At 40.4% G+C, this 26,357-nt stretch overlaps 1 protein-coding gene across 2 annotated transcripts in view; it reads right to left on the bottom strand.

The window, feature by feature from the left end:
- Positions 1–11,457: 11,457 nt before the first annotated feature.
- The window catches only part of STXBP6 (syntaxin binding protein 6), a 98,655-nt gene continuing 83,755 nt past the window's right edge, over positions 11,458–26,357 (bottom strand). For both annotated transcript variants that reach the window (XM_028721621.2, XM_028721622.2), the window contains exons 5-6: positions 20,458–20,615; positions 11,458–16,039 (exon numbers count right to left, since the gene is read on the bottom strand). In XM_028721621.2, the coding sequence (XP_028577454.1) occupies positions 16,016–16,039; positions 20,458–20,615 (182 nt within the window). In that variant the 3' untranslated portion in view covers positions 11,458–16,015. The remainder of the gene's footprint in view (positions 16,040–20,457; positions 20,616–26,357) is intronic.

Below are 26,357 nucleotides of genomic sequence, written 5' to 3'. Positions count from 1 at the left end.
CGTCTCAGTGAACTGGGGGACGGGGGGGGGGTGATCTTAAGAGTTTTGATGGCCTCAGTCAAGATGGGAGTAAGCAAGGTGAGGTGTAGCTAAGACAGGAAGCTATAATGTTAAAAGGGCCTAGAGTTTGCTCAGGAAAATGAAGAAGCCTGATTGGGAAGCCTTACTAGAAACCCAGGAATATTGCATGCCTCACTCTAGCCTGCTTGCTGCACTTTGGCCAGCTCCGGCTCCAGGAGTTTGAGAATCCTCAGGCATAGCAGGCTGGGTGGGCCCACCAAAACTGGAAGGTGCAGGAACTGAAAGCTGAGAATTATCTTTGGCTGCATTTGATCTTCATGCCAAGTGGGGAAGTTAGGGCAGTGGTTAAGGGCTTTGGCAATCCCAGTCATGTCAGGCTCTGGAGCTGTCCCTGGGTCTGGTTGAGCTCCCTGCAGTTCGTTCCTTTGAACAGACCTGAACGGTGGTACTCAGGCTGAATCATCTGGCCAGTTAATCAATTCAATTGTCTAGACGTTGTCTTGAAGAGGAACCAGGAGGAAATGGGGCAGAGCGCTGGGGTCTGGAGAGAATGTAGGAAGAGGAAAGTAGGCAGAAACAGAGAAATAAGGGATGGTTGGAGTTACCTCTTAACAAAGTCTATAGAACTACACCAGCTCTCTTGTATTTGTAAGGACAACAAGACTGTGTACATACTATACGTTTCATGCACATTCCCTCCCCATCCCCAAATAATAATACAGTGGTACCTTGGTTGTCGAACGTAATCCATTCTGGAAGACCTTTCGACTTCTGAAACGTTTGACAACCAAGGCGCAAAGGGCAGTCAGCCAAGTCAATTGAGAAAATTGAAAGAAACACAGCAGAAGCCATTCGACTTCCGAAAAGCGTTTGAAAATGAAATCAATTACTTCCGGGTTTTCGGTGTTCAAAAACCGAAGCGTTCTGCTTCCGAGATGCTTGAAAACTGAGGTACCGCTGTAATTGGAACTATAATTTGTTAAGCATGCTGGGAATTCTAGTTCTGTGAGTGGTAAGCTGCAGTTCCCAGGATTCTACGGGGTGTGCTCTTTAAATTGTGGTGTATATGCTTGCTCAGGACTGCAGTTCACAAGGACATTTCAGCATACATACCCTCAAGTGTCCCTATTTTCCAGGGATGTCCCTGATTTAGATAAGTCATCACAGTTTCTGATTTGATCCCTGAATGTCCCACCTTTCCTTAGGATATCCCTATTTTCATTGGAGAAATGTTGGAGGGTTTGGAGTTATCCGACCCCCAAGCCGTCTCTTACATATATGTTTGAGTTGAAATAGCCCATGTCCCACAGAGCTTTTTGTAAAGACTCTGTCTGTTAAGGTTGTGTATAACAGATGTAATAGAGTTATATCTTTCTTTGTATTTTGACATTTTGTATTTCATTTTTTAAAAAACACATATGTATATTCTGGGACGCGGGTGGTGCTGTGGGTTAAACCACAGAGCCTAGGACTTGCTGATCAGAAGGTCGGCGGTTCAAATCCCCACGCTGGGGTAAACTCCTGTTGCTCAGTCTCTGCTCCTGCCAACCTAGCAGTTCGAAAGCACGTCAAAGTGCAAGTAGATAAATAGGTACCGCTTAGGCAGGAAGGTAAACGGCGTTTCCGTGCGCTGCTCTGGTTCGCCAGAAGCAGCTTAGTCATGCTGTCTACACCGGCTCCCTCAGCCAATAAAACGAGATGAGCGCCGCAATCCCTGAGTCGGCCACGACTAGACCTAATGGTCAGGGGTCCCTTTACCTTTACCTATGTATATTCTACTCCTGTTCATAGAATTCCAGTTCCCAGGGTTTTCTGTGGAAAGGAAATAATAATAATAATTTATACATACATACATACATACATACATACATACCCATAGCTGTCAAGTGTCCCTTATTTGAAGGGACAGTCACTTATTCCAGCGCCATGTCCCTCTGCTGTCCCTTATTGATGGATGTCCCTTAAATGTCCCTTAAATGATGTCCCTTAAATTTCAAAGAAAGCAGCTCCTCTCCCTCCCTCCCTGCCGGCCAGGGAGGAGGGAGGCTCCAACTGTGCTGCTTGGCTGTGTTGCTCACCCAATAAGAAGTCTAAGAACGACTGGGGGGTGGAGCTTGCATGCCTTGTGTGTGGCTAGTTAATGCAAGCTGAGGCGGTTTTTGAATGCTGGACGCCATTTTGTTGCACGTGCTGCTGCAAACTTTGCAGTGCAAAGCCAGGCCGGGGAGCCATCTTAAGTTGAGGCTGCATAGGCCTTGTGGTGCATGTGATTCAGATTCTATTCAGTTGAACCTCTGGTTACAAAGTTGGTTGGACGGTGTTCTTGAAGCTACCAGCATGAGTTTGACAAGACTGCAGGAGGACAGGAAGACTGGAGTGCCTGGAACAGGTGAGGCTGCAGGTCCCTTATTTTGGCTGCTGGTCCCTTATTTTCAAGGCTGCTGGTCCCTTATTTTCAAATCTGTAAGTTGACAGCTATGTACATACCCTGCCCATCTGGTTGGGTTTCTCCAGCCACTCTGGGTGGCTCCCAACATAATTAAAAGCACAATAAAACATCAAACATTAAAAACTTCCCTAGGGCTGACGCTACCGAGAAGGCCCTCTGCCTGGTTCCCTGTAACTTCACTTCACACAGTAAGAGAACTGCCAGAAGGCCCTCGGCACTGGATCTCTCTTTTTTTAAAAAAATAAATTTTTATTAGTTTTCCAACACAAAATAAACACAAACAATACACAATACCTAAACAAACAAACATATAAACATGTATAATTTCATAACCTTTTTTTCATAAACCTTACTTCCCGGACTTCCCCATGCCTCCCCTTTTCTGCATCCCTGTTTTAATATTTCTTCAGCAACCCCCCAATTAGCTAATTATTCAATTCGTTTTTTAACGTTCTTCTCTTACTTATTCAGTTACAGCTGTAATTCTATATTTCCCATTCCCTTGACATTTTAACACTCATTAATTTTACAACAATTCTTAAGATATAATTTAAATTTCTTCCAGTCTTCTTCCACCGTCTCTTTCCCTTGGTCACGGATTCTGCCAGTCATCTCCGCCAGTCCCATATAGTCAATCACCTTTGCCTGCCATTCTTCCAGCGTGGGTAATTCTTGTGTCTTCCAATACTTTGCTAAAAGAATCCTTGCTGCTGTGGTAGCATACATAAAAAAACATCCTATCCTTCCTTACCACCAATTGGCCAACCATGCCCAGGAGAAAAGCCTCTGGTTTCTTAGAAAAGGTACATTTAAGGACCTTCTTAATTTCATTATAGATCATTTCCCAAAAGGCCTTAATCCTCGGGCAAGTCCACCAAAGGTGATAAAAGGTACCTTCAGTCTCATTACATTTCCAGCATTTATTATTGGGCAAATGGTAAATTTTTGCAAGCTTGACTGGGGTCATGTACCACCTATAAATCATTTTCATAATGTTTTCTCTTAAGGCATTGCATGCCGTAAACTTTATACCGGTGGTCCATAACTGTTCCCAGTCAGCAAACATAATGTCATGACCAATGTCTTGTGCCCACTTAATCATAGCTGATTTAACTGTTTCATCTTGTGTATTCCATTTCAACAGCAGGTTGTACATTCTTGACAAATTCTTAGTATTGGGTTCTAACAATTCTGTTTCTAGTTTTGACCTCTCCGTCTGGAAGCCAATTTTCCTGTCCTGTTTGAACACCTCCATTATTTGATGATAATGAAGCCAATCTCGTACCTTAAACTTCAATTTCTCGTAGCTCTGTAGTTTGATTTTTTTACCATCTTGCTCTAGAATTTCTTGAGAACACGGACATTTTGGATCTGGAAGGGTTTGACAATAGATTTGGTTGGCATGCATATATATGGTATGACAAGGTAAAAATCCATAAAGGATTCAAAAACCATATTGTTAGGAAAGCACTATATAATGTTTGGATTCGTTATAAAGATTTGTTGGAAAATAAAACTTCCAGGTGGCTGTCACCAATGGAAGCTAAGGAAGTGAAAAAACTCAATATGGGGTCTAAATGGCCAAAATATTGGGAAATCCTCAGCACTGGATCTCAGTGTCCGGGCTGAACGATGGGGATGGAGACGTTCCTTCAGGTATACTGGGTCGAGGCTGTTTAGGGCTTTAAAGGTCAGCACCAACACTTTGAATTGTGCTTGGAAATGTACTGGGAGCCAAACAGCGGTCAAACCAATTTAAGCCAGCAGTGCAGAAACAACAAAAGTATGTCTACTATTTTTGTTTTGTTATGTTACCCAACAAAATGTCGGTAGGAGGAAAAATCCCTTTCAGATTTATTGGCTTATGAACTTATTGTGTCCCTAATAAGAGTGTTTTGCTGGGGAACAGATGGTTTGTTAGAGCCATTTTAGAGCAAGTGACTCTCAGGAGGCCAGGCAATTAGTCAGCAGATCATTAATTTTTTTGGCTCCTAAACTGCAGGAGGGAGCTGAAATCAAAGTAGCCATAACCAGAAACAAGAGCCAGTTAGTCTCTTGGTGTCAATAAAATAGCTTAAAGGGCAGGCATTTGCTCAGGAGAGCATCTTAAAAAGTGAGGAGAGGAATTGTTTAGATATATTCTGGAAGCAATGGGGAGAAAGAGAGAACCATTGGAAGGGAAATTGCTTTGCCTTAAGTTCTCTCTCAAGGTTTTTTTTAGAAGGGAAATAGTCTTGCACAGTGGACTGCCTTCTCAATCTTCTCCATGTCAGGATCTTTAACTAAGTCAGATGAAGAACCTGACTTAGTTAACGTTTTATTCCAGTCTGAGCCTCTGCTGGAGTTCAAGAGGACTCATCTTCTCAACGGGTCCAATACAAATGTAGAAGATTTTTCTGACTTTCCAATTAGCTTTATTTATTCTTCTTCCACAATTGTAAATGTAACCTTTTGTTCTTTTAAACATTGTGGATAAACTTATAAAGCCTTAGTGGGTGGCCGTTTATCAACTGTAGGTATATTAGATTTAAAAAATGGAAGTCATCTGGTTGATGTTGAAATTTCCATTTTTTATCCAAGCGGGAACATTTTGTTTCTAGAGATAAACATTAACATCTTTTCTGCCACTTGATTTCTTTGTTAGGTTTTCCTTCTGTAAAGGATTTGAGATAATACAGTTTCAGTGAGGTGCACTGATTCTCATCTTGTGACCATGCTTGCTGACAGACATCTCCAGAGGATACAAACATTTGGCGTACTCTGACTATCTGAGTAAGACCAAATTGTGTTTCTATGGCACAGGATGAGAAAAGCTGGTGAGAGCAGGCACTCATGACACGTTTAAAAGCTTAAAGCTAATTAAGAAGGCTTAGGATCTGTTTTGATGGCATTAAAAATTATATCCAGGAAAATCCTCACTCTGTGTCTCTTGGAAAACATGAACTTTACATTACTTAAGCAGGTTAGTGCCTGATGAAAGGCTTAACAGCACACAAGGAGCTTATTTCAGGGTGGGAGGGGGGCATTGGAAAGGCATGGGAAGGCTCCATGGAAAACAGATCAATATGGAAGTATATTCTCAGATAAGTGGATCTCACTGGAGTAAAAAAAAAATCTTGTAAGACTACTACATTCCTACTGTCTCAAGGGTTTGGATGAGTTTGCTGAACTGAGCATTAAAGCTGGCTTGCCCCCCTTGACGGAGAGGCACCATAGCAATGTAACATCATTATCGCATTGCACTGCTCTGAAGACCTTCTAGGAAGTGTAAGGAGCGTGTTGAGGGACTGGACATATGGGGCACAACTGCTTTCTTTTAAAGGTTAATAACAACACTTGGAAAGACTGTACACCTTGAAGATAAGAGGCATTCCCACCTCCACCCCTTCACTTGCTTAAGGCCCGTTTGGGGCTATACCTGCAGCCACTTCTCCATCTCTAATGTTGCCACAGGTCCAACCATGTTCCTCCATACAACCATAGGAGAGTAGCTGGGCGTGGCTGTATGGGAGAACGCATACCAGGTCAGTTTGAAAGCCCCCTGTCTCCGCTGGATTATAAAATCAGAAGTGAACCTGGAAAGGTGGGAGGGAATTGCCTCAGGTATGTTTGGGTGGGGTGGAGGGAGGCCGAAGTGGCAGGAGCAGGAGGGATGAAAGCACCCTTCAGTTCTGCCAGACCTCATGTTATCATGGCAATATGTGGTGGGTGTTAGGGAGTGCATTTGCTTAGATGACATGCATCATCCCTGAACAACTCCCAATATCCCTGAACAATGGTCCTGCTAGCTAGAGATGATGGGAATTGCAGTCCCAATTGGGACCCAAGTTTGAGAAACTCTATCATAGATGTTTGAAGGGGGGGGGGGGCTTTAGCCTTTTCTCCACTTTGGAAAATGAGAATATATTTCACTTCTTTTGTTCTTATGCAAACTTTTGCCCCTATACACAATGGGCTACATTTTTCTCACAATTGAGCTACATTTTTCTCACAGTTGACGCATTAAAATGATTGGCTGTAACTTAAGTCATATTCATTAATTTCAATGGGCCTACTCTTGTGTAAAACGGAATACCACCCAATACGTCTGAGAAAAGAAACTATTGGCTTAACGATGGGTCATTGAAAAGAACATCACTACAAAAGCTGAGTGGGCTAAAAAAAGATGCCCTTTAGATCATCCTCTAGAGAATGACATTTTATTCCTAGAAGCATTCGTCAACGGCAAAAGTTGCCTGCCTGGTAATCAGGATCCCACCCACACTGTGAAACATGAAGGGCTCAGAGGGTTGGGCCTCTTTTAAGGACAAGAGTCTGGACACTGGGAGAAGCTTTAAATCATCTCAGCCTTGTCAAGAGGGGGCAACAAAAAACTCAAAGAGAGGAATTAATTTGACATGCAAAAGTAAAACCCAACATGTTCCCAGCTGTAGCTGTCTGTCCATCCCTCCTCCTCACCCAGCATTTATGGACTCTGCAGATGCCTAACCTAGGAAGACGGAACGTTGATGAATCCTTGCTAATGCTACGTGGTAATTAGTGAGGTTGAATATTTCTGCAACACTTTCCCCCTGTAGGGAAGGGCTTGGAGTGATGAAGGTGCCGTTGGCAGATAAATTGTACCTGCCTGAGCCATCTGTCTTACAAATGATCCTGTATGTACAGCTATTATTTCAGTCAGACACCGAAAGCTCCACAATTGTTCACAGCCTCAGTGAAGAATAGTAGCTGTCAAGAGGGTTGAGAGTGCTGCGGCTTTTAACAGACCTGTTTGCAGCTCGTCTCAGAGGCTGAGGGGTGGCATGTGGGAAACTAATCAGACCTGCACGCAAGGCTGCAGACGGCGTATTTATTATGTTCTGCTTTGCTATGCAACAGTGTCACAGGAAAGGTTGCTGTGTCCTTTGGAATGAAAATGTTATGGAATGCAGCGGGGGAAAGTAATTTGCCCCCTCAAGGGTTAAGATGCTCACCGTTCCCAGACCCAGATCGTGCTAGGAAAAAGAACCCAGGGATCCCAAACCATTAATCTTGTATTGGTTGATGTTCACTGGAAATATTTGGTACTAAAATCCTGTCAAACGGGGATGGGGAACCTATGACGTTCATGATGTTGTTGGACTCCAATTCCCATCAGCCTCATGGTCAATGTTCAGGAATGATGGGAGCTGGATGCCAACAGTGATGGCCAGAGGCAGCTCATCCAAGCAGTAGTTGGGAGTGTTCATTTCACCAGACACAGACAGACAGACCAAATGGACCAATCATGTTCTTAGGAGGAATTCAGTGGTGACTCCGTCTTAATAAAGTGTGTTTCCACTTGCACAAATGGGAGCACCCTTTTTTTTGCTGATCCCCTCTGCCCACAAAGACCCAAAAAGCTGCTCCCAAGAGTTGTTGTTGTTTAATTAATTAAATTTGTATACTGCCCTATACCCGGAGATCTCGGGGGACCCTCTGGGACATGATGCTTCTGCCGATAGAACAATAATAGGAGTGTGACATTGAATTCCTCCCTGTGTCTTTAAGGCTCAAATTTAGCAGTACAATAGAAATGTGAGAATAATCACAAGCTATTTGGGGAAGATGAAATGTAAATACTTGGGAGTAACACAATGTTTAGAAAAGGGGTACAAAAATTCAAAACATGGAGGGGGGAATATGCCACATGCCTTTTGATAAATCTCTCACCCTAGACAAAAAAATTATTTCATATATATACCATTTTGGGAGTTCTTAAAGGCACCCCGCTAGTCAATGGGGGGGGGGTGCAGGGGGAGGTGGTAGTTGCCCTGGCAGGATGCATTGTACTGGCTCCCACTAGCTCAACTGTTTTGTTGAATCTGGCCCAAATGATTAATAATGTGGAGAAAAGAAACCAGAGTTGCTATTCACACTTCCTTAATACACACAGGAACAAGGAAATGCTGGGTAAAGTGAACAGTTACTGGACCTAATGTTAAGAGGAAGCATTTTTCATGCACAATTAGCTTGTAGAATTCATTGTCACGAATTTTGCAAGAGCTAAAGATAGAAGAGCCCTAAAAGCTCAGCTATGTTCATAAGAACAGACCCATGAAAACTGCAGGAATAGTGCAAAATATCTTCTGGTTGACAGAAACTGGAGATACATTTGCTTTGCATAGGGCCCAGCTTTGTAGATTTCACATGTGATGGGCAACAGCAGGTGTGGAATAACTTTGGCTCTCCTTGTGTTGCTGAACTACAATTCCTGTCATCTTTGTAGATTCAGGTAGGTAGGCTGTGTTGGTCTGCCGCAGTCGAAATAAATAAAATTTTTTAAAAATTGTCCAGTAGCACCTTAGAGACCAACTAAGTTTGTTCTGGGTATAAGCTTTCGTGTCCACACAAAAGCTTATACTTATACGTCATCTTTGGTTATTGGCCACACTTGCTGGGGCTAATGGGAGCTGTAGTTAAGCAATATCTGGAAGGCCAAAGCTCCCCCACACCTGGACTAAAGGAGAAAACATTGGTTTTCAAAGAGAACCACAAGCCAGTGCCTGTATAAGCCATACTGAGTATGTGCCACATGTCTAAAGGGCATTCTTAGCCCAATCTATGAAACAAGGGATGAACTAAATCCACCTACAAAAAAGTTGGCAACTTTGTTTCTGTGATATACTGGAAATGAGGTAAAATCGTTTCTGGGGGCAAGAACTGGAATGGCCTCCATTTTGTGTTCCTCAGAAAGCCCTCTTCTGAGGCACTTCTTGAACTTGTGGGTGGGGACTGGCTGCCACCATAAAAATTGACTGCCTTCTTTTTCACCGTTACAGCTGACAGCAGTTGGATGCCTACAAAGAAACACACACTTCCAGACAATGGCTGGATCGATCCTTCAGTAACTGCCATTATTTGACAGGTGCAGTGTTCAATGTACACAATACTCCTCACCAACAGAAGGTAGTGACTGAAACAGCCTTGCTTAAAAATGCTTAAAATAAGGTTAATGGGTTGCATGCAATGCTATTTTTAATCCCGTACTAGGAAACACATTTTTTAACATAATGGATTTTTTGAAGTACAATAATGTCTTCTAAAAAATCCCAAAGGTGCCCCATGTTTTTTTTTTTTTTTTTTTTTTTGGGGGGGGGGAGGCAAGGGCAGGAATCATGAGATTAACACTGATGTCCTATGTGTGTCAAATTTATGACTGCTGATGTAAATCTGACCTGGGTCAAATATTTGCACCAGCTCTAGGCTGGAACAGCAATCTTCCTCCCTCCAGTTCACTTCAACCAACATGCTAAGCATGACTGAAGATGCACAGGGGGACACACTGCTTTTTTAAACCATGCTGGGAAGCAGCTGTTAGGATTGCACCCTTAGCAAGCTAACTTTAGCACCTATTTTATACATGGACACAACCGTCCTGGGTCTAGTGTTACTGTACTTATGCTTCTCTTTTCTAGTTAGGACTGTATTTCTGACTAGAACCCAAATCATCTCTCCGGAACAAGGCAACAATAGCAAGAAAAATGCTCAACATAGCGCACCATAGATCACCACCTTAGGGAGAAAGAAGACCAAGCACAGGAGAGTTAGTTTCTTGGCACACTCAGCTCTGTACATTCCTCAGAGCAGCTTGAGGGGATCTTTCTGCAATCCAATTAAAAGCAGCTCACATCTAGACGGTGAAGAAACACGTACAGCACACACACCTGATAGATATTTATAAGACACAACAGTATTCAATTAGTTCAGGATCAGTTTCATTGGTCCCCTTCCATCTTGCCATATGGCCCACGATCAATAGGTGTCTGAATTAGCAAGCAAGATCACAAAGCAGCCAACGATATGGTTGGGAGTCAGCAAAAAGCAAGCTTGCTCTGTGTATCTCTAGAGACCACAAAAGCACAGCAATATTGAATAGTCTATGCCTCTCTGCCCATTGAGTTTCTGTCATGGAAGTTTGCAGCAATGCTAAAAATAGAGCGTTTCTGTGCTTGGAGCTGTTCCCCTCGATACATATATTTCAGTCTAATAAAAAGTGCTGGCCGTTTCATTGCTCCTTTTCCTCAGAATGAGATACTCTGATAACAGCCATTAAAATCAACCCTTGCAAATGAGCAGGTACAGGGGGTTCTTTTAAATGCAGCCTCCATTCTAGCAGGTGGCCAGAACCACTCTGAACCAAGTGATTACCTGTGAATAGAAGGGGCAATGCTGACAACTGCTCGCTGCAGGCAGTTATTCAAAAAGGAGAAACAGAAGGGAATGGAATGGAAATGCAGCACATTTAAAGTGCTTCCTAATAAATACCTTCGGAGCCCTGCTGCTGGCCTATTCTCCAAAAGCCTTCCTTTGAGCTTTGGGGTGGGCTCGGTCACAATGAATGCTAATGGGCAATCAGTGAAGCCCCTCCTCCTTCACATTCCATGGTGAAAGGGGGCCTTGAAGCTGCTTTTCCAGGTCTGCAAGGCACAAGGGCAAGAAAGCCTGGGAAAAGTTTGTACGAAGCCAGTGGGAGAGTCACGAGCTGCAACGCAGACGCTGCTGCTGTAGAACTTACGTTCCTATGAATCTAGCACTACCTGCCTGCTCAGGTCTGCTTACCTGTGCACCTACATAAGAACCTGCTTGATTGGGCCAATGGCCCATCCAGTCCAGCATGCTGTTCTTACAGCAGCCAACTGGACGCCTGTGGAAAGCAGCGCCCAAACCTTCTCCACGTCCAGAAGTTTCCCCACCACTGTGGCCATTTCCAGCAATTCCTCCCCTGGCCACAGCTCCCCATGCACCCAAAATCTGTTCAAGAGGGTCCCCCAATTCTCTAGAGATTTTGAGAAGCGGTAGGGTAGAGGATGTGGGAGAGGAATAGCCAAAAACTGCTCCCATTTCTCCAGTCAGCTGATGGCTGCTTTCCGGCAGACAAACATCAGCTGGATTCTACCCTCTATTCCTTTTCACAATACTTTTGTAATAGCTGGGACGTCCCAAAATATAAAAGCAAAAAGTCATCGTTCATATACTTATTAAAACTTTTATTATGAAAACAAAATTGTCATTTTACAATTATGTGAATCACACACAGAACAATACATACAATGAATTCTATTTTGCCAGATTATAGTTTTGTACAAGGCCAACATCTCATTCCAAGGGCCTAGACATTCCTATGCCCTGACGAAGAGAGAAGTAGCTATTTATTGAAGGGACAAACTGCAACTTGCATTCACAACATTCAGCAATGTATTTGAGCACCGTAACCATTTAGAGCCATGGTGCTTTTTATTCTTCAAGAGGATGGATCGGTCCAGTAGCACTTCGTATTGTGCATGTAGCACATTGGTAAATATACCTTTTAGTAATGTGAATATTTACAGTACAGGTGTGACAAGAAGCCAAAACAATTCTGAATGATGTGATGCAAAAGATGACGGTCTTCAGCGATCAGCTTCTGCACACATTTCAGGCCACAAACAAGTGTCACATTCTTTGCAGGCAATCTTATCTGTCTGGAATACATATGAAAATCAGTGGCCAACTTTGTGTAAATCATTTAGTTAAGGCATATATACAACAAGTATGAGCCATGAAATCTTTATTTTGAATGGCTGATTCCTTATGGATCTCTAGTATGTAATATTTTATTAGGCACTTCTGCCAGCAACAAAAGGAGGAAATAAGGGGTGGGGGGAACATGGCTAAGTGTTCCAGTAACCACCATAAAGGAGTTGTGTAAATAAGCCCTTGCTGGTGTGGCCGAGGGGTGGAGGGAGGCGCCGCTGAGCTCCCAGTTCAAAATGTGCTTCCCACAGAGCTCTTTAGACTTGGGGCACCTTCAGACAGTCACTATTTTGGGGTGATAGTCGTCCACATACCAGCAAATTCCAGTTGCGCAATTAAAGTTGATTTAGAGATATTGCACATCAAACCCGCTTCCCAAAAGATAATTTTCTTCTTTTTTTTAGCAAAAAGGAGTGAAAGGAAAAAGTAGCAGAAAGTGTGGGATGCTACATCATCTAGCCTCCTCATAAACAAAGGTGAATGCTCAGTAAAACAGCTAACCAAGTCTAATCTGCCTGCAAACAAATCAGGATGAATGCTCAAAATGCAGGTCTACTGGAAGCGCCCTTAAGTGTCATCTAAAAGGATTAAGAGCAAAAGAGGAGGTATGGAATAATAACAAAAATAATTCTACAAGGTTAAATTTACAGTCATGCCTTCTCTCACCAAATAATCTGGAAGTACAGCATATTTTATTGAATGACAAAAACCAGGATTAGAAAAGAACCCATTTATTGTAGAATGGTGTGGTGTGTTTTTTCCTATATCCTTAGAAAGAATATCATATCAACAAGAATTTACAATTTTGGCATGTTAAAGCACAACAAACTTAAGATCACTTATTTAGTGAGCAAGTTCTGTTAACATTTTCACATTAATGCACATTTTGCTAGCCACAAAAATAGGCTGTTAAGACTGATCTCACTGATATAACAGTTTGAAGTCCAGTAACACATGATTTTTATTCTTCGCAGAACTTTTAAAAAGTTGATAAAGAAACTATGGTTCTTGTTACTTTTTACAAATACATTCTTGAATATGAAACATTAACCTGAATTACGGTATACTTTGTGTACTCAAATATCTAATACTAGAATTGTATACTACCACTATTCTCAGCAGGATGTTTTTAACACTATAATGTTTACCTTCAGTACTAGATGTCAGCACATTTGCTTCTAATTATCCTAAAAAAAAAAGCCACCATGAAATTTAAATTTACTCAATAGCAGAAATACAAATTAAGATCTAATTTTTGATACATCAAAGTGATAAAATCACCAGGGGTTGCTTGGCAGTTTGAAAACAAGCCCTAATTTGACAAGAAGCCAAAATTATCATTGATCTGAAATGCAAAAAATGTGCAAAATAAATATAACATACAGAATAATGGTTCACAGTACAAGCAATGGAAAATCTGGAATTTAGCAGGAATCCTCCGATCAGATATGGCCAACTGCAAATAGCATCCTCATTCACACTGTGTTACCTAACACTTCATTCATGTTCACTGTAAATTCATCTAATCTCCAACTGAAGTTCTTTTCAGCTATGGCCACATTGGTGCTGGCTTTGCATGATGCAGTTTAGAGAGCTGGAACTGCCTATGAATGATGTGACTACTTGTCCAGGGTACTTGGTGTTGTGTGGGAAAGATCGCATGGGAAAGATCCCTACGATGAGCCCTGCCTACATAGCTGCACTATTCACGCATAGCCCATTGCATGGGGCAGCATTACAGAAAGGTGGTACCCACATTGCTGTGTGTGAAGGGTACCACAGGCTGCCTTTGTGACGATCTCCAGTTTCATCCACTAACTCAGGCAAAACTGACATTGCAACTGTATTTTAGCTTGTATTTCTCATTACTTATTATTATTTTTTTTAATCCTGACACTCCTGCCTCGTCCAAGCCTATTAAAAACAGTAATGAAAAACTGGTAACAAAATTGCTTTGGAAAATGCTGTATACTTTAGTTTAATTCCAAAGGGCAAAGTTCTACTGGATATTTCGCTGTCCCATTTAATTCCTGAGCAGTAGGTGCGTCAGGTGGAGCCAATGGTTCAAAATGCACCTTGGATGAAAAGTGAAGGCATTACATTTAACCACCTTATTCTGATTTGGAACATGTCTAACTGGCAGGCTTGTGCTGTTGTAACTCCTAAGGGGTGCGGGGTCCACAAAGCCACTTTTCTCTGACAATTTCAAACAAATCTAATGGGCAGTTAAGTCTAATTAAATGGATGTTCTCTCTGTGTTGATTTAAAGGTTCATCTGCATTAAAAGCTGCTTCTTTTGTTTGGCTGGTGTCTGTGCAAACAAAAATAAAATAAAAATGCAGAAATCTCACTCTCCAATATCTACAAACCGTTTTTCTCATCTCTTGGCCTGCCTTACTTGAAAACCATTAGGTGTGTTCCAATCGGCATGAATAATGCGATAGCAGTGAAATAACATGAAATTCTGCTCACATATCACTTTGGATCGAAAAATTCAAAGCAGGGAGGAAAATCAGAGAAGAAAATGCAAAATATATCAGAAATCCTGAAACATTTGCTGTAACTTATGGAGGAGGCAGGGTTGTTCTGGAGAGTCATGGAAAGATCCTCACATTTTCTGCGCACACATCTTCCTATGCCTAGCAAATATTCAGTGCTATCAGAGGAAAGGGTGTGGTTGGATCTACACGACTCAATCATCTCTTGAAGGGAAGTTAGGTAAGAATGGTCTGGTACTGATGTTGACAAAGCAGACAGAACTGACTTCATGTGCAATGGATGTGCTTATAGATCAAGTGTTGCAAGCTAACTGAGTAACTGCGAACCCTAAGTACTGGATGCTGAGCTCTAGTGCCAAGAACTCCATGCATAGCTCCAGTTCCCAAACTCAACCAAGAGGCTTTTGTACATGTTGTTAGATCAAACGGCAAAAGCTTCAAAACCAACAAAATTTGTGTGTGTGCAAGTGAGTATTCCACATAATGCAAGGTTAATTTTAGTTACTCTAAAATTATGAGTCTCCTTGGGAACCACTCATTGCAAGGGCAGTTCAACCTTAGCTTCTCCTAGCCAAGGATGGCGAGGCTACAGTGTTGGGAATAAATGTACCAAAGTTACTCAAAGCACTAAAATTGAAGCATGCTTAACATTAAGCAGAACTGCAGCTTCAGCAAGTGTAGTAAGTGTTCGTGGACACATTAAAATGCTGGAATGATTCCTGTATAATGTGGATTTGGAATGTTCTCTCTTTCTCTCTCTTTTAAAAATCTCAATTACAAAGGGAAAATTCTGTTTTATAATTTGACTGCTAAATTCCAGACTAAATGTAGAGACATTTGGAAATTTAATCATCAGAGTTTCCTTAGCCTTAACATCTCAAGTGTGAATTCTCGGTGGTATTATACAGTCCAAGGAATAAATCAGAAGAGTAAAAAAGAAGTTATTTTGAAAATGTAGTGTTGACCACAAGTTGACCTCTCGAATCCAGATTTGCACTGTGGTGCTGGTGATGTCACATGCAAAATATGAGTATTAATACTGGCAGAAATGAGAAGGCTGCTTTTTCATAGCAAATAATTCATTTCGTTTTGCTCAGTGATCGAAGGCATAAACTATGTAGCTCTAAAAATATTCAAAGAGATAATTGTAAACCAAATTCCTTGGATTTTATTTTCATTTGGTAATCTTCCCCGTAGGCAGTTTTATTTCTTCTTTCTTAATACTGGGAAAAGTGCGATGTTGAAGATCAATGCAGCTCAGTATGTCCTTTGGTCCAATTTCCATGTTAACACCATCTCTTATTTTAAATAATAAAAAATATATATGGTAAAAGTGCAGAATGGCTTAGCAATACAAAAAGATAGGAATACAACTTATTTCCTACATAGTAACTGGAATAACTGGGCTTCAATGAACTGTAGAAAAAAGCAGAGATGTGGTTGTATCTCCAGTAAAAAAATGATGAATCTAGCTTTTCAGTTCCTCTTGGAAAGATCTTTACAGTAGGCATTTTCAGCACTTGTGCTTCATGGCAAGCTGGAGGGAAAACGTGTGAGAGAGTGAGAGATGCATTAAGACTTATTTACAATTATGGCTGGACATTTATGAACTAGGCTTAGTTCCTGTGCTGCAGACAAAATGGAAGCATGTATATATTGGGTGCAAATCCCAAAAAAACTTTCTCCTGTTGAGTTTATATTGCTTGCTACATTCACAGACCATATAATCAATACAGAAGGAAGATACTTAGTTGTTTTCGCTCACTTCAATGTGAAGATGCTGAAATCCAACCAAGATAAAAAGAAATACCATAAAATTACTTTATTTAGACTAAATTACAAATATCACATGCAATGTTAATGAGATCATCTAACTTCTAAAGAAAGCTTTGAATGGAAATATAAGCATATCAAACCCCTCCCCTCCTCATTGCAAATACAGAACTAACGGTAGCTTGAGTGATCCCTCCAAAGCAGAATCAAACCATGGTTTACAATCTTAGTTTGGAGGGATAGCTCAAACCACTGTTCAGGGGACCTGATGTCACAACTAAGTGCGGCTTGATTTATACTAAAATGTAAGGAATTAAGACCCATCTACAAGGGAGGTGGAAACACACAGAGACTCTTGATTATGATCCTCTATATAGAGCATATAGTTTGTATAAGCTAGGGGGGTGTTCTTAAATATGAACACCTTAAGTTGACCATATATATATATATATATATATATATATATATATATATATGCAGGTTTTGGTGTCCTCGGGTGTCTTCCCGTGTAAAAGTTGGGGTGTCTAGGCGACGTTTCGACGAGGTCTCACTCGTCATCTTCAGGCTGGTGCTTTCGGCCGAAAGCACCAGCCTGAAGATGACGAGTGAGACCTCGTCGAAACGTCGCCTAGACACCCCAACTTTTACACGGGAAGACACCCGAGGACACCAAAACCTGCATTCCTGTACCCGTGAAAATCTACGAAAGCATATATATATATATATATATATCAGCCAAAACCCTCCCCCAATGAAAAACCCTAACCAGTACCCCAGCCCAGGAGTCTGTTCAGCAGTCTCACCTTTTGTAGCTGGAGTCAGTTGGGACTAAATCAGATTAAAATCACCTTAACTTTCAAAGCATCTGGGTAGGCTTGTCTAAAGAAAATATTTTTAGCAGCTGCCAAAAAGAGGTCAGCGAATTCAGCTGCTCGATCTCAGTAGACAGGGAGTTCCAAAGTGTAGGCTCTGCCACACGAAACGATCGACTTCTTACAAATTAGGTACAGGTCTTATATGGCACCTGTAATAGTGCCAATTCCACCGACTGAAGCGGTTGAATGGATGCATGTCAGGTAAGGCTGGTCCCAAGTTGTCAAGGGCTTTATATGCTGATAGTAATACCTTGAACTTGGCCCAGTAGCAAATTGGTAACCAGTGCAGACCTCTTGAGTTATCCTTATGAATACTGAACAAATCTGTGTCATAGGAAGCTAACAGAGAACCAGTCCATCTAGTTTATTGTTGGCAACACTGACGGGCAACAAATCTCTTGGGTTTCAATAAATGATTCCCCACCCCCCACCCCAATACTCAAGACATTTTAAAGTAGGTAACAAGAACACAGCTGCATCTTTCAATATCAGCTCTCATATTGGCACTTATATCTGGTTATTTTGGGATACACACAGAAAAGCCTTTTCATGTGATGTGCTAGCAAGCATCTCTCCCCACATCTTATCCACTTAATACAGAAATTAACTTGACATGTAGCCACTTCCTGGACACCACCTCAGCCATCTAATCACAACATTTTAATAGTGATATCAGGAGCTGACGAACTGTCACAGCATTTGTGCTACATCTTTTAAGTGAGATCCTTGACTTGATTCTGAAATGTTCCTTAAAAATGAAGATGCTGAATGGCACACAGATATTTACTTATATCTTTTTTCTTTCTTTCTTTTTCTTTTTTACATTAATAGACGTCATCATTAGGATTTTTGCCAGTGCAGGATTATTTTACATTTCAGGCACGGCACAGATTAGTATTGGGAACAAAGCACATAAACCAGCAACTTGTATAAATAATTGACTTTGTAACAATGACTCTGTGAAGTCACTTCAAAGAGTTTAAAAGTAAACACAAACCAGATTAATTAGTTTGTTTCACTACTTTCAAAAGTGGGAGAAAGCAACACAGGAATTCAGTACTGCTCATTAGTATTCAGTTCCGAATGTTGCAGAAAAACATAAATGCAAGATAAATAAATGAGGATTAAAGGAATAAGTTTCAAGATTTTCCTGTAGTTTCTAGGGGTGTGATACGATGCTTGAAATATTCATATATATATTTTTTAAAGAAAAGGAAGAAGAGTCATGTTCCAGGTTGTCTAGAGTTCTTGAAAGTTGCATCACATACACGTCCTACAATTCCATATTTATTATGAAACAAAAAGGTGGTGGTCAGTCCTTGTAGCATATAATAATAGAGGAGTGTGAGAGAAAGGCTGTGAATACAGGAGATACCAAGTCTTGAGAACACTATGAAGAGCGTTTAAGGGAAAGCAGAAGGCTTAGCAAAGAAGCCAATTATGTGGGAAAAGACAGAGGTTGCTAGTCTAGATCGCAGGCAAGGTGAACAGATCAGGCTTGTTTGAAAAGAGACTTGCCCCAAGGACAGGGGGTGCTTGGGCTGAATGGATGCAGTGCAACAATGGTCTGGGAAGACAAGCTGTTGGGGTAGTCAGGGATGGTCTATATTTGCTTCCAACTCCATTTACAGAAGCGTATGTGTATGTATAGTCCAGATAGTCCTCTGCTAGTAATTGTTAGTGGAAGTTGCCGAGTTATAGTCAGACTGATAAAGATTCAAAGACCAAGATAGCCACTTTTGTTTTAATCATATTCTAAGAGAAGGCTTTCAGCCTTCACCAACGTGGTGTCTGGGGGTGATGGGAGCAGTTCGAAATTAACTTAAACATAAAACATGCATTCTCTGAGGTGAAGTGAGCACCCATCTTCTACGGGTAAAAAGTCAAAGTATTTGTAGGCACAGTTAGAAATATAAGCTCCTTTTTAAGATGGAAGATGTATGGAATAGCCACAGTAATACCAAGGGCAGCACAAGACTTAAGTGTAAATGTATAATAGGGAAAATGCTACAATGCAATCCAAAGGATGTATTTTGCACTGCTGGTGGCAACATTCCTCTCCTGGTCCTGACTGTATCACAAAGCAAAACGGGAGATGGAAAATGCAAGTCCTCATATCCTTTTTGTCAGGTCTTGCTGCATAATTTGATGCAACACTTTGCTTGCAATCTGTGGAACTTTTCCCCCCCTTGTTAGATATGTGTTACTCTGCTCAGCTTTTCAAACCATGCCAACAGAATATTTAACCAGTACATTCTTTAAAAGGCCAACAAAAGACCATTTTTGTGTAAGTGGATGAGGTCAGATGGAGATACTATGTTCTTTATTGCCCTTCATAGCAGCAGATCCTTCTATTCATTCCAGAATTTTTTAGAAGGTCAAACAGGTGATTTCAAAATTAGATGGTTGCTGGCTGATAAAGATAAGTTTGTTATTTATGAGGTTGCTTTGTATATGCTAGAAGTGAGAAGCTTGTCAGATGAAAACTGTTGGCTGTCATGGCGATTTTTAAATCTAAAATATTTGGGGAACTTTATAATTGTATGTTTTGTTAATTTGCAGCTCTGAAAACTAGTATTTTTTAACTTACAATTGGATTGTTTGTGTTTGTTATTTACAATAAAAAAATCTCACTGGCATTGACTTCTCTGGGTCTATTCAGAGTATGACATGGTAACCCCACTTACCCGGGAGTAAGCCACATTGAATTAAATAGTCATGGTTAGGATTGCAGCCTTAGCTGGATCCCACCCGTAGGGTGGGTGCCACTACTGAGAAGGCCCTACCTCAGATTTAGTTAATGCACATGGCAGAACATTAGCCTTCACACATATTCTTGGTTTCCTCAGAATCTTCCAAGAGAGTGTAAAAACTTTTTTGTATTCCAGCAAACATGTGTTTTATTGGGGTATATAATTTTTTTTTATCTGATATTTTTGTATCTGTTGAACCCATCTCTGTTGTATTACATCATTTTATGGAATGTTGTGCTTTATTTGATTTACTTAATTGTTGTAAAACACCCCTGCCCCACCTCAATATGCAGGCACTAGAAGTGTGGGCTGCATATTTTTCAAACAAACAAATGCCAGCGCTAACTTAACAGGTCAGAATGTGCCCCTTTGCCAGCATTTATCAACAAGGGTTTGGTACCTTTTGATGAGATTAAACAGATGACAACAATATGTGAAAACAACGTTGCATATTAATATTAGGGGTTTCCTAGCAACCTGCTTCTCATAGAAGTTATTACCATATTAAGGATTTCTTGTCCTTCTCCTTAAGCTGTATTTTATTAATTTCATACCTTGTGTGCAGTTTCTGCAAACTGCTGAGCACTGTTCTTCATATCCTCTGTCTTTTCCTCTGCTCGACCTAACCTTTCACCACGCTCATTCAAAGCTTGACTTGCCTTCTGTACTGCACTGGTTACACTGTCTGCAGCCGAATGTAATATGCTATTTCCTAAAAAATAAAAAAATTGTTAGAAACAAAAATGAAAAACGTACGTGAGAACTGTGAATGACATGATCAAATGTATCTCAACATTTTCTAATATCAGAACTCTGATATAAAACAAACAAGGTTGGATCATAGGAAGACAGGAATTTATCTTCTATTAGGCCATTGCTCCAATTGGCTCAATATTGCCTGCACCAGGAGACCCACACTTGTTGGGCCCATGGACACATTTGGAAATCTAACATGCTGTCATGGGCACTACAGAATACCCAGCTGATGATGCTCAAAATCCTCTCCAAAATGGGCAAAACACCTATACATACACCAACACAAAATAAAAGACACACATGTACACAAATGAAAGCAACCCCCCCCCCACCAACAGGTAAATCGTCCCAAACCAAAACACACTCTTTCTCCTTTTCTCCCTACCCACACAGCATGTTAGGAGGGTTGTCTGATGTCAGGGACTACAGGTCTTCAATGACTAGCAATGACTCTCCTGTGCTTCATCAAGCACAATTTTTTAGCTCTACCTGGAAATGCCATGGATTGAACCAGAGACTTTCTGCAGGGGCCCCACCACTAAGTTAATGCTCTTCAACCTATGAGACTCGTGAGTGGAGTTCTACTCACAGAACAGAGCTTTGCCATCTTTTCCTGGAATAAATAGAGAAATTCTATACATGTCTGGATGAGAAGTAAGTCCAACTGAGTTGGATAGGACTTACTCCCAGGTACTTGGTATAGGATTCTAGCCATGTCTCAAAAGAAAAAATTAAACAAGTCTTCATGTTCCCAAATACCTTTTTGACTTTTTTTAAAGCTAAAACAAACCTGATGAAAAATATCACTTTATGAAGCTGAGAATGGTACATGTTCTTTTTCTTCTCAGCTTACGTCTTCCCCAACCTGATGCCCTCCAAGTTTGTTTGGACTTCAACTTCCACCAGCCTCTGCCCATTATATCCCATGGTGGGGAATGACTGGGGGTTGTGGCCTAAAATGTCTGGAGGTGTGATTGTTGCATGTGTGGTTTTCTGCCAGTGTTTGAGCTGTAGATGAGATACAGTGGTACCTTGGGTTACATACGCTTCAGGTTACATACGCTTCAGGTTACACTCTGCTAACCCAGAAATATTACCTCGGGTTAAGAACTTTGCTTCAGGATGAGAACAGAAATCGTGCGGCTGCGGCGCAGCGGCAGCAGCAGGAGGCCCCATTATCTAAAGTGGTGCTTCAGGTTAAGAACAGTTTCAGGTTAAGAACAGACCTCCAGAACGAATTAAGTTCTTAACCCGAGGTACCACTGTATTTGACTTTCTGCTCTCAGGTCTGATATTCATTTGATGTGAATATTGACTGCTTTGCTTCAGCTGACAACTGGATAACTAAGTCAATTTTCAAAATGTGAGAACTCTATATATACTTTGGTAAACAACTGAATTTCTGATGCAATTTTAAATGCACCAGTGGCATAAAATATAGAATTCATACATACGGATCAATGGCTTTGTGTTCATACATTCCATTCCTGTAGTGTTATAAAGTATTTGGTATTGAAAATATATTATTAAGTGTTTGCATTGCTTGTGGTCTAACAATGCAATGAATTTAGAAATTGTCCACACTTTTCTGAGAAAGGCCATGGTCTTGCAATGGAATTGATCAGCAAATCTCTATCTGTCTCTTTGTAGTTTTAAAAGAATAATCAACTGATTTTGTCAGCAGGAAACAATCATTATTATTATTTGCCCCCATCCCACTGCTTGCGTATGACTGTCTCAGCAAGTTGGTTCTGGGTGACTGTTTCATTTGTAAATCAAACACGTTTGGTTTGATCAGGAGTTTGGCACTACTATAAAAACAAGTCTGATAACTGGTGTCTCATTTCAAAGTGAGTACAGTCTGCTATTATACCAAAAGTTCACTCATTAGCAAATCAGTTCTGTTTATTGCCTTGCAACTGATTCTTGAACATTTTAGCTCACACCCTACCAATTCACTTCCAAAGAGTAGGGAGGAAGTGTCCATTTCTTTGCTCCTACAATGTCCCAGATTGGAATTCTTCTGGTTGTATTGTAAATAAAGTGGGCTATCAATCATTAGATTTCTGTAGCAGAAATGGTATTTCAAAATGAAGTGTGGAAAGGGATGTTTCTTAAGAACTTTGAATTTTATAAGCATTTTTGGAGTTGCAAAAAAGATGGTCTCGGCAATGATTTCAGCAACCAAGAACTCCCAAGTTTTTCAGTGCACAAAGCAGGAACAGAGTTTACCTGTGTAAAGACAGAATTGACCTGTCTCTTTGATTTCTGTGTTTTTAACAGCTGCATAGCAAGCAAAAATTCAAGAGACAGAGCTTTCTACCAAACAGCAAAGTGATGATGGCTGATGGTCTCCCTCCTGATTAAGCGGTTTAATCAATATTTGAAATCTTAGCTTACAGCTGTAGCAAATACCTAATTGACTGTAAGAGGGCTCACATATTCGGCTGGTCTCTAAATTCTGCCCATCTTTTATCAACTGATTGCATAACATGAAGAAGAAGAAGAAGAAGAAGAAGAAGAAGAGGAGTTTGGATTTGATATCCCGCCTTTCACTCCCTTTAAGGAGTCTCAAAGCGGCTAACATTCTCCATTCCCTTCCTCCCCCACAACAAACACTCTGTGAGGTGAGTGGGGCTGAGAGACTTCAAGGAAGTGTGACTAGCCCAAGGTCACCCAGCAGCTGCATGTGGAGGAGCGGAGACGCGAACCCGGTTTCCCAGATTACGAGACTACCGCTCTTAACCACTACACCACACTGGCTCTCAAGGAATGATAGAATAAGCTTCACTTAAGGAAGTATAAGCCAGAGTATAAGCCTGATAGTTTCTGGTTTTATACTTCCTAAACACAACACACTGGCAACTAAACATAACACACCACCACCACCACCTAATTAAAAGGGAAGAAAAGTATTACAGTTATGAGGAGATACACATGCCTCTCCTGTGACTTGTGTTGCTGGGGAGATAAGAGTTAGAGAAATTTTTAATATTTCTGGACTGAAAATGCAACTATTCAGGAAAGCAATCATAACTTGAGCATAAAAAATAGGAATAAATGCTGCAGCTCTTGTTGTACTATTATTATGAATGGAAGTAGAGATGCCATATGCTCCACCATATAAATAGTACAAGTAGGTCAAATAAGGGTTTGTTCTAGCTATAGGGGCTTAAATTATTTTCAATAGTCTTGCATAGCTCAAATCACAATATTAAGACATTGCAGTTACTCTACTAATGGCTTAAGGCAGATGAGCAATCACATTTTAGGAAAAATGTTGTCAAATTCATAGGCAGTGTAGCATGTACTGATATGACATAGCATACTTTGATGTAATGAAGTTTCGATCCAGCACAGATGATCAGGACAGATAGAGACATTTACATATAATCTAATTCAAATTTAGTCCTGAAAAACATGGTGTTAGATTAAGAATGTACATTATATTGCTATGAAATTGGTAAAGCAGAAGGGATGGAAAGAGACCTACAGAGTTGTACAAATCAGTCTTCTGTGCTGTGGTTATACTTAATGATGGGCCAAACTGTTCTTAACTAAGAAACAGATAAGTAGTTTTTTAAACAAAGATAAACACTATAGATAAGAAAAAGCTGATCTGCATGAATCTACACAAGCATAATTAAAGCTTCCTGTATCTGGCAAAGTCATTTTAATGTTTATGCATCATCAGATGTAACAGTCTATCACAGTAGGTTATTTGCTTTATAATGCAAATTGGATTAATCATTTCCTTGTGTACATATTTTTAAGTTCTTATACATGAACTTTAAAACTCTCACATTCTACTGGTACTAGGATATTATGAAACCTTCTATTTTGTTTAATAAACAGCTATGCTGACCTTGTTCACACATTACAATAAGCCACAGCTTATAAGCCATGGTTTATTTAACTAAAGTTAAAGTTGATCATCTAACATTAAGCCACAGTTCATAAACTTTTCTTAACGTTAACCATAGCTTAGTATTATGTGTGAACTTGGACCTCTCTCCTTAACTATGGTTAAGGATCTGTCACTGCTCCAAAGCTACTAGTGTAGAACAGGTTAAAATTCAACAGTGGAGGAAAAAGAAACTGTTCTGTGATATACAAACCATGGTTTGAGTGACTGTATGTGAGATACCTTGGTTTTAATGATGGTTTATTAACTAAGCATTAACTATCGCTTAATGTTACATGCAAACGAGAACAATAAGGCACACAATCCATCAAGAGAACAGTTAAGCTAAGAAAGAGATATAAGACTTGGTGAAACAAATGTAGACTCTTCTTAAATGTGTTTTTTAAGGAAAATAAAGTGCTTGCTATATGCTATGGGCTCTTTTGCACATAGAGTAAGCCTTAACAGCTTAATATTATAAAGGTGAAAACGGCAACCCAGTGTACAGTTAGGCTGGTTGATTCACATTGACTTAAGAGGGATTTAAGCAGTATAGCTGTGTACAGGAGAGCAGCCAATGAGACATACATGAATTGAGATATAAATGCTAACTGAGCTAAGTGGAACAGGGGAATTGTATGGCGTATTACATGAAATGTGAAATTAGCTTGACAGAAACAAACCATACACTGCTTTTTAGCTATTACAATTAACTGAACTTAAATGATCGCTATAGATTCTATTTTCATCCTAGCTGTTCATTTATATATCTGGTAACATGCATCTAACAGTTGCTAACAGTCGGATAATGTCCTTAACAGACAGAACTGTGGGTACAGACTGAAAGACAGCAAGGAGAAACATGAAAGTGTGTCATTAAATCTTAACTTATTTAATTAATGCTCCAAGTGTGTTTATGGTTTTTAAAGAAAAGTTTTTTGTTATTTACCCAATGCTGATTTTACCACATGCCTGTGCCTTGTGTGTGGATCATATAAGACTAAGCTATCCTGAGGTAGTTTGGTTATCCCTAGGCTCCTAAACACCATTCCACAAAATCACATCTGTTAATATGGCAGGTGTAGAAATTAGAACTGTTGACCAACTAGTGGTGATAAAACCAAACAGACTTAATCTATGTATACTGAAATGCATTATCTGGCAAGATAAGAAGGGCTAAGGTCCAACTAACAGCCAGGGTATATCTAGAAAAATGTCAAGCCACACTATGCAACCCCCCCCCCCATGCAAAACAGTCACTGCATGTATTATTTTGTTAAATAAGCAAGGAAATAAATTATGCATTTATATGGACATATAATATGGCCTAATATGCAGTCCTATTATTTGATTAGTGATGCTCAAGTAGAGCCATTTAAACACACATTGGCTGTATTCCTAATTCATTCTCTCTCCATAATGTGGAATCAACTGACAGGTCTTCCACAGTGCCACCATTCTCTCATTAATTCTGCAGTAGCTATCAAATAGCCCAAGCCAAGTAGTACAAACAAGAAAGGCTAAGGGAGGTTTCTCTTTCTCCACTGCACACATTTCAGAGACAATTTAAGAGCAGAGGTGCTTCAGTACTGCCTGCACTGAACAGTCATGTAGCACAGCAGCAATTCCCACAAAATTACAATTACGCACAACTGAAACCACACTGTAGCTGTCTCACCTTTCTGTCTTCCTTGCAGTGGAACTTAGGAGGCACTATGTCGCAGGCAGTAACTCTTGGAAAGAGCTGCTACAATGCTGCGTCATGACATTTAGAGCATTAAACCATTAATTTAA

This window comes from Podarcis muralis, chromosome 1 (genome assembly GCF_964188315.1).
Source record: "Podarcis muralis chromosome 1, rPodMur119.hap1.1, whole genome shotgun sequence".
NCBI classification, from domain to species: domain Eukaryota; kingdom Metazoa; phylum Chordata; class Lepidosauria; order Squamata; family Lacertidae; genus Podarcis; species Podarcis muralis.
This window is presented reverse-complemented; position numbering and strand designations above follow the sequence as displayed.